The sequence below is a fragment of the Mustela nivalis genome, assembly GCF_964662115.1.
Source record: "Mustela nivalis genome assembly, chromosome: 1".
Taxonomy (NCBI): Eukaryota; Metazoa; Chordata; class Mammalia; order Carnivora; family Mustelidae; genus Mustela; species Mustela nivalis.
In genome coordinates, this window is record NC_139020.1 from 64,945,938 (window position 1) to 64,961,133 (window position 15,196).

Sequence of the window (15,196 nt, forward strand, 5' to 3'; positions counted from 1 at the left end):
CCAAAAAGTCGTCCTATTGTACACTGGTAGGATTTCAGGTGATTTCTTCCTTATATGTTTCCATAAAACCAACCATCAAAAAAATCAGAAATAATTTAGAGGTCAGGTATATGTCCTGTTTAAGACCGATACTCAATTCCACAAATGGTATCTGACATAGAGCAAGCATTCTACAAAGCACTTTGTTGAATGAATGATGGTACAAGCAATAGGGAACTGGTTAAATTATAGTAAGCTCAGAATGGAGTTATACATATGAGGATTATAATCACAGCTGGTAAAATACATCAAGGGAGAAAAGTAATATGATTTTATTAAAAATATATAGCATAGAAAAATGACCTCATTTATTATTTTTAAAACATGTATAAATACATAAGAAAAGTTTGGAACAGCACACAGCAAAAATTAACACTGGGTGGTAAGTTTATAAATTTTTGCCCCCCTTTTGTGTAGTTCATGGCATATTCAAGCAGAATCTGGATGACTATCTGCCAAGGACTGGGTGTTTTGGTGGGAAGTTGATTTTTATCTGTCTCAGGAGTCCCAAATTCTATTCTTCACCTAGAAGAATACTCTGAAAGCTATAAAATACCTCCTGAACGTATTATATCCAAACAAATATTCAGGGGAAATATGAGTATAAAATCAAAGAATTAGAGAATGTTAATCAACATTAAATGCTAGATACTATGCCAAATCCATAGTATATAAACCATTTTAAGTAGGAGTCACAACCCTGTACAGTTAAGTATTACTTCTATCCTTGCTTTTTTTCTTTCAGATGAGAAAAACAGACTGAAAGAGCTTGTGATCTGTTGAACCTAAGTCTGTCATATTTCAAAGCCACGCTGTTAATTAACTAGAAGGAATCCAAAGGAAAAACTTAATTCAGCTCCTTTATTTTATAAAAGAGGCAATTTTCCCATCACAGAATGACGTATGGACACCACATATTCTCTTATGTTCTTCAGTATTTTTTGCTGAGATTTGAAACTCAATTTACTTCAGGCAGAATATAACCTTGTTTCATTAGCCCATAAGCAGCTAACAGGACCGTGGGGTTCTATGTTCTACCCCAGATATCACTCTGTAGCAGAGCACTAAGCTATTTCATTGGTGACTATCTGTCCTTGTCCAGCCTCTGGTCTGGGCCAGCTTCTAATCAATAAGAGACAATTATCTGGCCAGAGGCATTAAACTAAGGATCCTAGTTTATCTTAAAATGCAACTAGACATCTACAGATTAATTATGCCATACAGTTAAGATCTTCCAAGCCAAGGCACCTAAATGTAGTCCAAAATCTAAACAAATAACTTACCCCAAAGAGAGAACTAGTGAAGAGTAAGAATAATGATATAAAATATTAAGACTGAACGCTTGTCTAGTTCTTGCCTTTAAGTAAGTTAAAAATAAAAACCAAAAACACTGAATGAGATGACATGGCTACCATACCCATTCTCAACTCGGCTATTTCCTTACTTCTATGCACTTCATTTTGGAGATTTCACTGAGTGAGATCAGTACCTGCTTTCTTCTTATCTAGAGTTCCCAGAAAGACACAACAGAAGAAATTAATATTTTAAGTTTTTTTTAATACTATATCCTTAAAGAAAAATAAATAAATGCCATGTAAGGATGTGAGGAACACAAAAAGAAACACACCTTAAGATTTCTGACCAGAGATATTTCCTTTTTTTTTAATAAATTATAAATACTTTTTCCATTTATCAAAGGTCCTCAAAGAATTCTCACAACTACTGAATCTTCTTCATTCTTCAGGAATTATTCATTCACAGAGTAAACCTACAAAAAAAATTTTATATTAGAAAATTAGATTTCAAACATCATGCCAGACCACTGGAAATGAATCTCACTCAAGTACTATTAATTCTAAACTGTGGTTTAGAATAAAAACCTATAGTTTTAAACTCTAGTTTTGTCTAACTAAAAAATCAAAAACCAAAACTGTTCGATCCAGTACATTTTTTAATCTTCAGAAGTCTTTGTTAAAAAACTACATATATTTATTTATTAAAAAATATCTTCCCCAAAAGGCTAGGGCAGTTCATTTTTACAGATATTCAAGAGAAGATATTTGCAAAGCCCTCCTTGCTGATTCAAGTATGTCTGGCAAAGATCCACAAAGTGGAAGGCAGAAGGTCAGCTCTGTATCCAAGACACTTCCTGTGTAAAGTTACTCATTTTGACCCCAGGGGAAAAAATGAAATCCATTTAGAAATCAAAAAAGGAAAGTAGTAGAGGATAGGGTTGCTGGTTTAAGTGAATCAGTACCAGGCTTCTCTCGAGACCGAGATCTACTCCCACCCCCAGTCCCTAACCCAGAAGACAGAGAACAATGCTTAAAATGGTAAGTCATTTGGGCTAGCCAAATCTTCAGGCCCAATGCAAGTGCTTCTTCATCTAGCTATTAATCCCTGCATGCGGTTTAAGAAAAGATAAACCTCACTAACAATACAAACATCTGAACTCTCTTTTCTAAAAGGCTCAAAGGAAGAATACACTTAAGGAAAGGATTGAGCAGGAACGTAAGCAGAAATGAAGCCACCCACACTGTAAGAGACAGCAATCCATACCACTGTTACTTTTTCTGCCGCCTGCCGCTAACTATGTATCAGGAGGGGCTACTCCTGAAAGCCTCTGGTTATAAAACTCTTGGTTATATATGTGGAAGTAAAGTTCTTGACAGAATAGACCCTGTCTTTCTCATGCCAGAATTTTCTAGTATTTAACAATAAAGATCTATTGAATGAATAAAAGTTTGAATAGCAAGAAATGACACTTTTTCTGGATTTTCTTGGGATCATATTTTCATAGATAATTAGGTGGGTGTATGTGAAATCAGCATACTTTAACCAACTATTAAGTTCTATTAAACAGTAAATAGAGTATCCTCACTGCTCAGTCCTTGTCCTTTCATTTTCTTTCAACAATTTTAGCCCCTAGACTAAGTTCTCAAGGTTCCTTCTGACTCCTAAAGTCAGAAAGATACTAGCTGCCATTTCCTCTTTACATTTTTAAGCAGGTTCTTGGTTTCTCTAGTTTCTCTTGCAGTTAAAAAAAAAAAAAAAATAGTCATAAGACAGAAGAAAGTGTCTAGAGTCACTACCATCATATTTTTCCCTAGGAGTTTTCAAGTCTCTTCCTTTGCTATTATTAAATTTTTAGGTAATTTATATTTAGCAGTATCTCTGCTACTTCTTCAGCTTAACCCAACGGTTCTTAAAGGATATACATGAGTTAAAGGGTACACAGGAGTTTCTGAGTCAACAGGAAGAGATCAAGGCCTACAGCATGTGAATTTTGGAAAACAGTCCTCAGGTGATTACAAAGTACACCTCTGGCTGAATGTAGCCTACATAATATATTAAGTCCCAATGTACTAAATTAAAGGTACAATAAGACCTATCTTATTTATGATCTAACATTAAAATCTACAGAAAATTTCTTTTTTTTTTTTTTTTTTAAATCTACAGAAAATTTCTGAATTAAGTAACTTTGCGATCATTACTGGGAAGATCTAGGTTTGCAAAAGTGTTTTTCCTTTACAGCTATCCTCAGAAAAATGTGATCTAACAGTCTAAGGCATATCCATTTAGTTAGGTTTATCTTATAACAATGTAGACAGTCGTATTGGATTTTACAGCCAATGAACTGGTTATTCATAAACACACCCCCCCCCCACACACACCCACCCCTACGCATTTTAACAATAGGTCTTTCCCTCTTTTAAGTTTTTAAAATTTTTATTTATTTGAGAAACAGAGTGAGAGAGAGAGAAAGAGAGACAGAGCATGCACACATGCACAGGCTGGAGGAGGGGCAGCGGGAGAGGGAGAGGCAGGCTCCCTGCTGAGCAGGGAGCCCATTGTGGGGCTTGATCCTAGACCCCGGGATCATGACCTGAGCTGAAGACAGCCATCAAACTGACTGAGCCACCCAAGCACCCCAACAATAAAGTTTCAGGATTGAAGATCAAGACTATGTGCGTCCTAAAGTATGTTGGCAACAGATCTCATTAAATGCAAGGAATAAAGTGTAAAGCATCTGTGTTTTAGAGAACATAAAAGACCTAAACTCCAGTTTTAATTCCACCAGCTATCCATTTGTCACCTGAACAAGTTTTTTTGACTTCACTGTTCATCCATTTCCCAATGGGGGTTAGAGAGACAGGACACCTGGGACCAAAGGAGATCCAAACACCTATTCCTTTTCCAAAAGCACTATCATGCTGTAAATGAAAACATGACATCTGAATTCTAAGAAAGGCCCTATGTGGATTCAGATTGTTTCTCTCATAACCGGGATCCAAAAATATGTAATCAGGTCATATATTCAACAGACCTCAACTGAATGTTATTGCTATCCACAATTCTGAAGACATAGACTATCCCATTCTGGTTTCTCTTAAGTAGTTGACAAATCCTACTCATACACCTGTCATTTAATCATCACAATGACTCTGTTATATAAACTAAGGTCCAGAAAGTGACAAACTTGCCCAAGACCACACAGTTAAACATCAGGTCTTGTAAGTCCAAAGTTTCTCCATTTTCTTCTACACACAAACGAAGTACATAAGAATCACTCTCACTCTCTGTCCCAATAATATAAAGAAAACTAGGATATCTTTGAGTCCTTGTGAATTTATAATTATCATATCAGTTGTAGCACCTCTATGGTCCATGTGAAGTCCAAGAGAAGTTTCTGTTGCTCCTAAAATAAGCATTTTTTAAAAATCATCTTTTTTATCAAGACAGGCTTGGCACTAACCAGCAGTTTATACAACACCCTAGGAAGAGTGTTAGATTATGAACAAGGAAACCGTGTATAAATGTTAATATTCTAGGTCTTTAAAAATAATCAAAAGGTATACTTTTAAAGAACACCTCCTGACACATATCCCCAACTTACTTATTTTACAAAATGATTCACCATGGGATTTAAAGAAATCTAAAAGCCATTTAAGTATGTCATGTACACACAGGATATTGTATACCATATATAAAATCCACCATACCATATATAAAATCACAAAATGTATTATGGTTCTCTTTTTATAAATTAAGAAAATGAAACCCAGGGAGGATTAGTGTCTTGATGAATGTTAAATGTAGCTGAAGTAAAATACATGCTAAACTAGACGTAAGGAGAACCAAAATTAAAGCCTCAAGACTTTCATCCTAGACTGTTCTCCACTACATAGTGATACTTATCAGCTTGGAACAGATTCCTTGTCCATCCTTTTTTATAGCTCCATGAGGAAGACTAGCCATATGTGAAATTCTAAAGAGGCAGAAGCGAGGTGAAAGGGAAAGAAACCAGGCTTTCTATTACTGTTACATTGGTATGTGACTTTGGCTTTATCTCTCAGCTATTATTAAGTTAAAAGCGGTGGTGTGATGTGGACATTGGAGGGTGGGAGGGGTAGGCAAAAAGCAAAGGAAGGAGAACTCACTTTGGGAGGCCTTAGTTCCTTATTTATTTATTTATTTATTTATTTAACAAACCTCTATTGTGAACCTACTACGTGCCAGCCATGGTTACAGGTCCTAGGGATAGGACAGAGAGTAAAGCAAAAAATTAATTCTTTCTCAGAGTTTAAATTCTACTTGAAGTAAAGAAAAGCAGATAATAAGTAAATATCTAATATGCAAGCAGTGATGTTAAGAATAGGGTAGCCACTAGCTGAATATGGTTATTTAAATTAAAATTAAACTAAATATTCAGTTCTTCAGTTTTACTAGTCACATTTCAAGGGCTCAAGAGCCACATATGGCTCCACATATAGCATAGTGGAGAGTGAAGGTACAGAACATTTTCATTATCACAGGAAGTTCTATAGGACAGTGCTGGGATAGTGATGGGCAGGAATGCTATTTCAGATGGAGTGTTGAGGCAAAGACTGTCTAAGACAGAGGCTTTTTTTCTTTAAAGATTTTACTGATTTATAGAGAAAGAGAAAGAGAGAGAGAGAAAGCACAAGAAGGGGGAGGGGCAGAGAGAGAAGGAGAAGCAGACTCCCCACTAAGCAGGGAGCCCAATACAGGGCTCAATCCCAGGACTCCAGGATCATGACCTGAGCTGAAGGCAGACACTTAACAGACTGAGCCACCCAGGTGCCTCATAAGGAGACTTTTGAACACAGACCTTCAGATAGACCTAAGGTGCTATCTGAAGAAAGAGCTTCCAAACAAAAGATCATTTATTTATGGTATTGTTGTTAATTTTTTTTTTTTTTTTTTTTTTTTATTGTTGTTAATTTAAGGTCCCTTTTAGCATTAAAATTTGGATTCAGAGTTCTTAAAAAAAAAAAAAAAAAAAAGGTCTGGGGCACCTGGGTGGCTCAGTCTGTTAAGCTTCTGCCTTTGGCTCAGGTCATACCCCAAGGTCCTGGGTTTGAGCCCTGCATCAGGCTCTCTGCTCAGAGGGGAAACTGCTTCAACCTCTCCCTCTGCCTACCTGTATGCTCTCTCTCTTCCTTTCTGTGTGACAAATGAATGAATGAATGAATGAATAAATAAATAAATAAATAAATATCCCAAAAGAAAAAAAAAAAGGTCTGAGGTTGTAGTATTATTGGAAGCCTGGTACAAAAAAGTAGTCATAGTTCCTTTCTCTTTTGCAGAAAGCAATGCTTCTATGAACTACTTATTCCCTACTTAAAAGACCCTACTAAAGACCCACAACATCAGAAATAAGAAATAAAGAATATTTTCCTTTTAGTTCCTTTAAGTCAGACAACTGATTATTTTGGACTTCCTACACTATTATTCCTTCTGACTCTAAAAATTTTTTTTTTCTTTTTGACAGAGAGAGAGAGATCACAAGTAGGTAGAGAAGCAGGCAGAGAGAGAAGGGGAAGCAAGCCCTCCGCTGAGCAGATAGCCCAATATGGGGCTCGATTCCAGGACCCTGAGATCATGAACCGAGTCAAAGGCAGAGGCTTAACCCACTGAGCCACCAGGCGCCCCTCCTTCTGACTCTAAAGGCTTTTATCAAACTCTTTTGTGAAAGATCCACTGAATACCTCTCAATTTATTAACATCATTTACTCCCTATATTAGAAACTGAAAATTATTTTTTATTTTTTTTTTTTTTAAGATTTTATTTATTTATTTGACAGAGAGAGATCACAAGTAGGCAGAGAGGCAGGCAGAGAGAGAGAGAGGAGGAAGCAGGCTCCCTGCTGAGCAGAGAGCCCGATGCGGGACTCGATCCCAGGACCCTGAGATCATGACCTGAGCCGAAGGCAGCGGCTTAACCCACTGAGCCACCCAGGCGCCCCCTGAAAATTATTTTTAAGTGATACTTAAGCATCTTAGATTAGCCAGGTGAACTGCCTTTTGAACAGAATGTTGCCCAAATTACTGCTAAATCTATAAAGCACAAATCTGAAGCAATAAGTCTATGTATTATCTTCCCAATCAGAAAGAATCTTGCTCACCATCTCATATCTTAAATCCCAGGGCTCTCATGCATTCCTTGTGGGCCTCGATTAGGTGTCCACAGTGTTCTTCTCCTTTCTCAATGATGCTATAAAACAAATTGTACTTGTTATCTAACAAAGCAGGCATTAAACACGTTAGTAGTAAGTAAGCATGCATGATAGTGATGGGGAGTGAGGCAGAACATGGGTCTGATGGAATGTAGCTGGGGTTAAAAAAATTAAAAAAGCTACTACACCAAATGGCTTTGTTTTTATTGGCTCTTGTGATACTTCCATGCCCATAAAGATGTTTCACAGATAACTAGTTTTTAGGGAGAATCTAATTAGAAGAAATAATTATGCTTAATATTGCCTCTCGTTCATATCCAAGGAATAACACAGTTCTCTAATGAAATAAACCATCTGAGTACAATATCTACTTTAAACAAAGGACAGAGAGAAGAACTTACTTTTTTGCCTAGTACAGAGGAATTAAATTTTTTATTCTTCCCTACATTCAAATAGACCTAAATAAATCTTCTTATCACAATACACCCCAAAACATTCAAACAGCAAGATCTGGCAGCCAACAGCATCCTGATGAGCCTCCTTCATGATGATCAAAGAACTTTTTATTTGTAAAATTCACAAAGTAAAACCTAGGACCACACAGCTTTATTTCTAGGGCCTGAAAATGTAATTTTAGCAAAGATCAAGCTAAGCCAAGTGCAATTATAAAAAAAAAATACTAACTACAGGTATATGGGCATAGTGGTCTGAAGCTATTAACACAAAAACAATTTGAAGGTTAAGTTCTCCTTTAGAGATCCAAATCCTATACATCCTTCAAACAGCTCAAGGGCTGCCTGCAAATGAATAAATACTTGGGGTAGAGCTCCCTATGAAGGTAATAGCTAGCAAGGCACTTGTGTGGCTTGAATCATTAACCCTTACAGTAATCCTAGATAGAGGTGGATATTTTTATTAAGCCCATTTCGCACAATTTGCTCTAAGTCACATAGCGGTGGACCAGGATTCAAACCTTGACTCTGGATCCCAGGCTCTTAATCATGACAGCATACTATCTTTAGATTCAATAAGCACTTATCAGATTGTAGTCTTTCAATTCACCTTTCACAGTATTATTTGCGAAGTACTGAGTATTAATAAAAAGCACTAAGCTCCTACAATTATTAACCCCACTATGCCACTTTTTATTATTTTTATAGGAGGACAAAAAGGGGTTGGAGGGAGAGGTGTACATTCACATTTTCTGAGCATCCGCCAAATGAGACTTGCTCCACAACACAGGCTGTATAAAATTAGTACAAACAAAACCTTTTGTGCATTGATAGTACTTTAGATGTACTATTCTGAACACTGTCATCAACGTCATAGTCTGATCTTTAATTCATTTACCCAAAGAGCGGGGTAGGTAGGGGGAACTCTTCAGTACTTTAAGAAATGTACCGTGTCCTACTGTGCCAAAACTTTACCAGAACACTTTTACTCTTTGATCTTGCCAAAATTTTCTATCACGGCCCATGCCACGTGGTAATAGCAATCTTAGTATACGTCTCCATTAATTTTAAGCTCCTTTAAATCAAGTAGCATCTATAGTTCTATGTCTTTAGTAGACCCAACCCCTTTTTGTCCTCCTATAAAAATAATAAAAAGTGGCATAGTGGGGTTAATAATTGTAGGAGCTTAGTGCTTTTTATTAATACTCAGTACTTCGCAAATAATACTGTGAAAGGTGAATTGAAAGACTACAATCTGATAAGTGCTTATTGAATCTAAAGATAGTATGCTGTCATGATTAAGAGCCTGGGATCCAGAGTCAAGGTTTGAATCCTGGTCCACCGCTATGTGACTTAGAGCAAATTGTGCGAAATGGGCTTAATAATACGTCTCCATTAATTTTAAGCTCCTTTAAATCAAGTAGCATCTATAGTTCTATGTCTTTAGTAGACCTAAGGTAGTGCTTGACACAACACAACTCAAAAACCCCTTGCAGTAAAGGATCACTAAGTGAAGCGAGCCTGGTTCAGTGTGACCTCTCTCTTAACCTTTCATCCATGTTTCCGGTCTGGGCTATGGGCTCAATGGAGACAGCTGATCCATACCCTACAGGGCCCTCTTAACTCTCAAGAGCGCAGAACAGCGAAACTACGAGCCCAGGGCCAGGCAGGGCATTAAGGCACCGGAAGGCGGCGCGCGGGACCTGCCCGCCGCCCCCTCCCCGGGGGCGCACTGACCAAGCATCGCGGGCCTTCTTGGTCTCCGGGCAGGCGCAGCAGGGCTTCAGCGGCTTTTTCTCCTGTGAGTCAGACGGGGCAGGGCTTGCGGCCGCCAGACCTGGCATCTTTGAAGCCTAAAGCAGCAGTCAGCACCGCCAACTACACTCTCCCAGGCTTGGCTAACGCCGATTCGCCTGCAGTCACTTCCGGCAGTTGGTCTATAAGGGACAGGAAGTCCCGCCTCTCTCAGACAGGGAGGGAAACTGGCGCCTACGCAGGAGAGGCTAAATGAAGGTATTAAAGCGAGGCGCCTCTTCCGCGCAGGCGTAGAGAGGCGGAGTGAAAGCGCAGGGTTTGTCAATCAATGTGGGAAGACTCGAACAGGAAGAGCGGAGTAAATTAACTCATACTTCAAAACCTCTCCGCCCAACAGTGGAAAATCGAAACCGAGGAAGGTGAAATGACTTGTCCACGCTCAACAAGAGAAACCACTGACGACAGCCAGTCCCCCTCCCCCAAGTAACGTATTAGTTCCGCAGGTTTCCTGCTGTTGTGTTATCTGTCCTCTCCTCCCCTGCTGTTGTATAATCTGCCCTCCTCTCTCTCCCCGTCCCCACCTCCACCTCCGTCGTTTTCGGATTTAGTTAAAAGCGTTCAGCAAAGACATTTGGACAATGCAATCCACAAGTGTGGGGAAGAAAATTCTAATACTCATACGGTACCCCATACACGTTAAATTATTAACGGACTGGTGTTTATAGCTGCCTTTCTGAGTTGATTTCAGTATGAATTGTTCACTCATAGGGCGAATATATCAGTTAAAACATTTGAAAAAGGGCTTTTCCTTGATTCTCGAATTCGATTAGATATATGCGAACTGGCGCCTACTCTGTTTTTTGTTTTTTCCTCTGCAGAGAGTTGTTGGAGAAAGGGAGTGAACTTATTTTTTAAAGCGGGGCTTCAAGGCATTGTTCAAATAGCTGCCTAGTGATTGATATTTTGGGTACTCAAACTTTCAGTATCACCTAACCAAGGTTTGTTGCTGTATTTTAGAGATTTAGATCCGGGAATCCATTGATTGAATGTGAACTGGCGCTATATAGAAGTAGTTTCTCTCTCTTTTTAAAAAAGATCTTATTTATTTGAGAGAGAAAGAGCGTATGAGAAGGAGGAGGGTCAGAGGGAGAATCAGACTCCCTGCTGAGCAGGGAACCTGATGTGGGACTGGATCCTGGGACTCCAGGATCATGACCTGAGCTGACAGCAGTCGCTTAACAGGCTGAGCCACCCAGGCACCCTAGAAGTAAGTAATTTCTCAATGTATATTTTCCAGATTACCAAAACCATCCCTATTTTATCATCTAAAAACTTCTAATGGGCATGATTTTTACTTCATTATGGATTGGTATGTTTAAAAATACAATGTGTAGTCCTTATGTTCTCCTAAAATAACCCTTATCTAACATTATCAGTTCTTTCAACTAGGTGTTCACTACTCTTGTTTAATATCTTGCTATTTAAACAGTGCTTCTTGGACTTCCAACATCAATATCAGTTGGAAAGGTAATGTACAATAAACATGGCTGCACAAATCAATGGGGAAAAGAAAATGGAAGAAAATTAAACACCACATGAAAAGGTGGGGCCTTGGATGCATTAAAGGTGTACATGTGAAAGGTCAAACTAAGAAATTAATAGAAAGTAGTGAAAATAGAGGAGCATATATATATATTTTTCTTTTTTTATTAATCATCCCAGTTTTAGGATGCCTGGCTGGCGCCTTCAGTGGAGCATTCCACTCTTGATCTCAGGGTCACGAATTCAAACCCCACATTGGGTGTAGAGATTACTTAAAAATAAAATCTTTATAGCCAGCAGACACATGAAAAAGTGCTCAACATCACTCAACATCAGGAAAATGCAAATCAAAACCACAATGAGATACCACCTCACACCAGTCGGAATGGCTAAAATTAACAAGTTAGGAAATGACAGATGTTGGCGAGGATGCGGAGATAGGGGAACCCTCCTACACTGTTGGTGAGAATGAAAGCTGGAGTAGTCACTCTGGAAAACAGTATGGAGATTCCACAAAAAGTTGAAAATAGAGCTACTCTATGACTCAGCAATTGCACTACTGGGTATTTATGTTAAAGGTACAAATACAGTGATCTGAAGGGGTACGTGCACTGGAATGTTTATAGCAGCAATGTCCACAATAGCCAAACTATGGAAAGAACCTCGATGTCCATCAACAGATGAATGGAGAAAGAAGGTGTGGTGTATATCTACAATGGAATACTATGCAGTCATCAAAAGAAAAGAGATCTTGCCATTTGCAGTGATGTGGATGGAACTAGAGGGTGTTATGCTGAGGGAAATAAGTCAATCAGAAAAAGAAAATTATATGATCTCTCTGATAGGAGGAATTTGAGAGGCAGGGTGAGAGGTCTTGGTGGAGTAGAGAAGGAAAAAATGAAACAAGATGGGATCAGGAGGGAGATAAACCATAAGAGACTCCTAATCTCATGAAACGAACTGAGGGTTGCTGGGGAGTGGGGGGGTATATGGACAGTGGGGAGGGTATGCGCTATGGTGAGTGCTGTGAAATGGATAAGACTGATGATTCACAGACCTGTACCCCTGAAGCAAATAATATATGCGAAATAAAAATAGAATCTTAAAAACAATCATCCAACCTTAATAGTATGTCTGTTACTTAAGATCCCAAAATACATTAATGTAAAGTTGGTTGGAGGTTATCTTTATACTGAAGCGTGGGGTACAACCTATTTGACAACATTGCAAAAGCACAGATTCTAAGTGTCAACACAAATTGAACAAACCATTTAGAATTTCTAAAAGTAAAGAGTTTTATCTGAGCCCAAGTTAAAACAGCTGCGCAGGAAGCACACTCTTCACAGGGAAGAAAGTACTCTCGAGAATAAATAGTTTCTATGGAGTTGTATACTTTTTTATATCTTGTAAAAGCTCAATAGATTATAGGTTAGTGTATAGGCAGGAATTATGAGTTTTATTGTAAAGGAATGTAAGGAACAGGAGTGTTATTGATATCTCAAGGACAAGAGGGTTTTCCTTTTGGCTACCTTTTCTTAGGCTACACAAGCACATGTACAATAAATGTGTAGCAGGCTGTAAATCAGGCTGTTGTTTTGAACAAAGTTGATGTGCAGTCATGCTAACTTAGAAAGAAATCTAAAATGGCTTCCCTTGTATATTAGGCCTTTAGAGAGTTTTTCCTCTCATCATAAGTTTAAAAAAAAAAAAAGATAATCACATCAAAACAACAGCTTGATGTTTTCCATAGCAGAGATTAATTAAAGAAGCCATTAGACTGCTGTGGCACTAATGCTGCAGTGGCCTACATTAAGCAAACCAAAAATTGAGCCTATAAATACCTCAAGGTTACAAAATCAAAATGCTAAGGACAACCACTCACAAACAGCCAACTAAAATTTAAGCTGTAGCCAGTCAATAATTGGCTTTTCTTCTGCCTTTTCTCTGTAGAAGACTCTCTCTGAGCTCTTGTCAGTAGAGCAAGTGTTCCTAACCATTTCTTCTGTCCAATTTGTACCAATTTTTGTTCAAACAAGCTCTTAAATTTTTATTATGCCTCAATTTATCTTTCAATAGAGACTATAGAATATAAAATTAACAGATAAATGATGAATTGGTCAAAGATACTTGAAATATCTAAATCCAACAAGGGATTGAAGTCTAGAATAATTAAGAAACATATAGAAAGTAACAATAACAACCTCAGTAGAGATATGGAAAAGGGATATGAACAGACAGTATATAGGAGCAGAAATGTTCAAGCAACTTTTTTGTTTGCCTACTTACTGCAAGAGGATATGTAGAATATATAGAAGAAAAACCTGAAGCCAACACTTATAAAAAGAACTACGAGTATAAATCATAGATAAGGAAAACAAAACAGTGAAGAATCACTTTAGACCCATTAGACTGACAAAAGAAAGCTGAACAATGTCAAGTACCTGTAAGGAATCCTTCCAGGTTACTGTTGGTGATGTGGAATGGTCCTGCCATTTTGGGGGGCAGTTGGGCAGTATCCAGTTAATTTAAGAGTAGGTATATATTCTGTGACTCAGCAATTCTGTTTCTGGCTCTGTATTCCAAAGACTTTCCCAGCAAGTCCATAGGGAACATATATTGGGATAATTGTGACAGCTTGTTTATGGGGCAGAGGATTGGAGGCAATGTGGGCATTCATCACTGTGGGGGTGGATAGGGAAATGTAGTGTCCTGGGCACATACTAGAAGAAATTGACAACATAAAGTAACATGGACAAATTTTTTAAAGAGTGTGGGTATTGAAAGTAAGAGAATAGGTATGTACCCCAATACCATTTACATAAATTTAAAGAAGAGGGGCACAAAACCCAAAAACACACATAAGACGGCATATGTATAAAAAGACTTGCTTTAAGCAGAATCGTTGTTTATGAAGAAAAGTTAAGTGGGGAAGAGAATGGGGATAAATGCCAATAAAGTGATCTTACAGGGACCGATGATGACAATGGGTCATGAACAGAGCAGGATTAAGAAGTCAATTATCCACACTTGAAAAACAAGGAAAACTATCTTAGTAGCACCCCACTAAATGCAATTTGGAAAACGCTGCTTCATGGGGTAGTAATTGAATTTAATGATTTTGATGTCCTCTTTCACTACCCTTGTAGGTGGTGTGAAACAAGGTAAGTTTTATTCTAAGAGCTCTAGCCATATCCTTGCTTTTAAGCAAAAATAATTATTTTGTTATAAATACATATTGTGAATTTGTAGTTGATGTGCTATGATCTTGTCGTTCTCATTTTGGTGCCCCAACAGTAATTAGCAGATGGTAAACACAGCATACATAAAGTTTTATTCAGACAAATTATTCCCAAGAAAGCTTTATTTTGCCCTGTTGCTACAAAGACTCTTGAAGTATTTTTCCCCCATAGATCTATTTTAAATAAGGAGAAAAACAAAAAAGTGTTGTTTGAACTGATGTTTCCCTCTAGTACTGTCCAATAACTCTCATATTGGCACTGATAATTCTTAATAGAGAAACCAGATTTGTAAGATAGGCTCAGTTAGAATGTATAAGCGGTTGAAATGGCAGCATCATCTTCAGCTGTGATGTCTTCCATACATGAAGAGTTTGTGAACCATCATTTGGTCTTCATAGCAGTTGAGCTTATTATTTACATTATAGATGAGAATATTGAGAGATGGACATGATTTGTTCAAGGTCACATACTTGTAAATGGTAGGCCTGAGGCTCAACATCTTTTCCCTCTAAGGTCTATGCTCTATCTACTATCCCACTTAATATGTCTAAATGCAAGGTGAATATTTCTTATTTTTAGATTAATCATTGATTTCCATTTAATTTGTTACTGAACTTTAGTGTCTAGGAAATCAACAAGGAATAAAAGACAAGTATCTAAGAGAATTTAGGGAGTTAAGAAAATTGAG

At 37.8% G+C, this 15,196-nt stretch overlaps 1 protein-coding gene across 2 annotated transcripts; it reads right to left on the bottom strand.

Annotated features, from left to right (window-relative positions):
* Nucleotides 1-1,673: 1,673 nt before the first annotated feature.
* Nucleotides 1,674-9,981, bottom strand: COX17 (cytochrome c oxidase copper chaperone COX17). 2 transcript variants are annotated; one of them, XM_082711600.1, is made up of 4 exons: nt 9,710-9,981; nt 7,470-7,558; nt 5,533-5,574; nt 1,674-1,807 (listed from the first exon to the last, which is right to left on the bottom strand). In XM_082711600.1, exons 1-2 carry the CDS (start codon nt 9,814-9,816, stop codon nt 7,474-7,476), a joined length of 192 nt encoding a protein of 63 aa, XP_082567726.1. In that variant the 5' UTR covers nt 9,817-9,981; the 3' UTR covers nt 1,674-1,807; nt 5,533-5,574; nt 7,470-7,473. The 2 variants fall into 2 exon arrangements, with proteins under 2 accessions (XP_082567726.1, XP_082567725.1); XM_082711599.1 differs by lacking the exon at nt 5,533-5,574.
* Nucleotides 9,982-15,196: the final 5,215 nt, after the last annotated feature.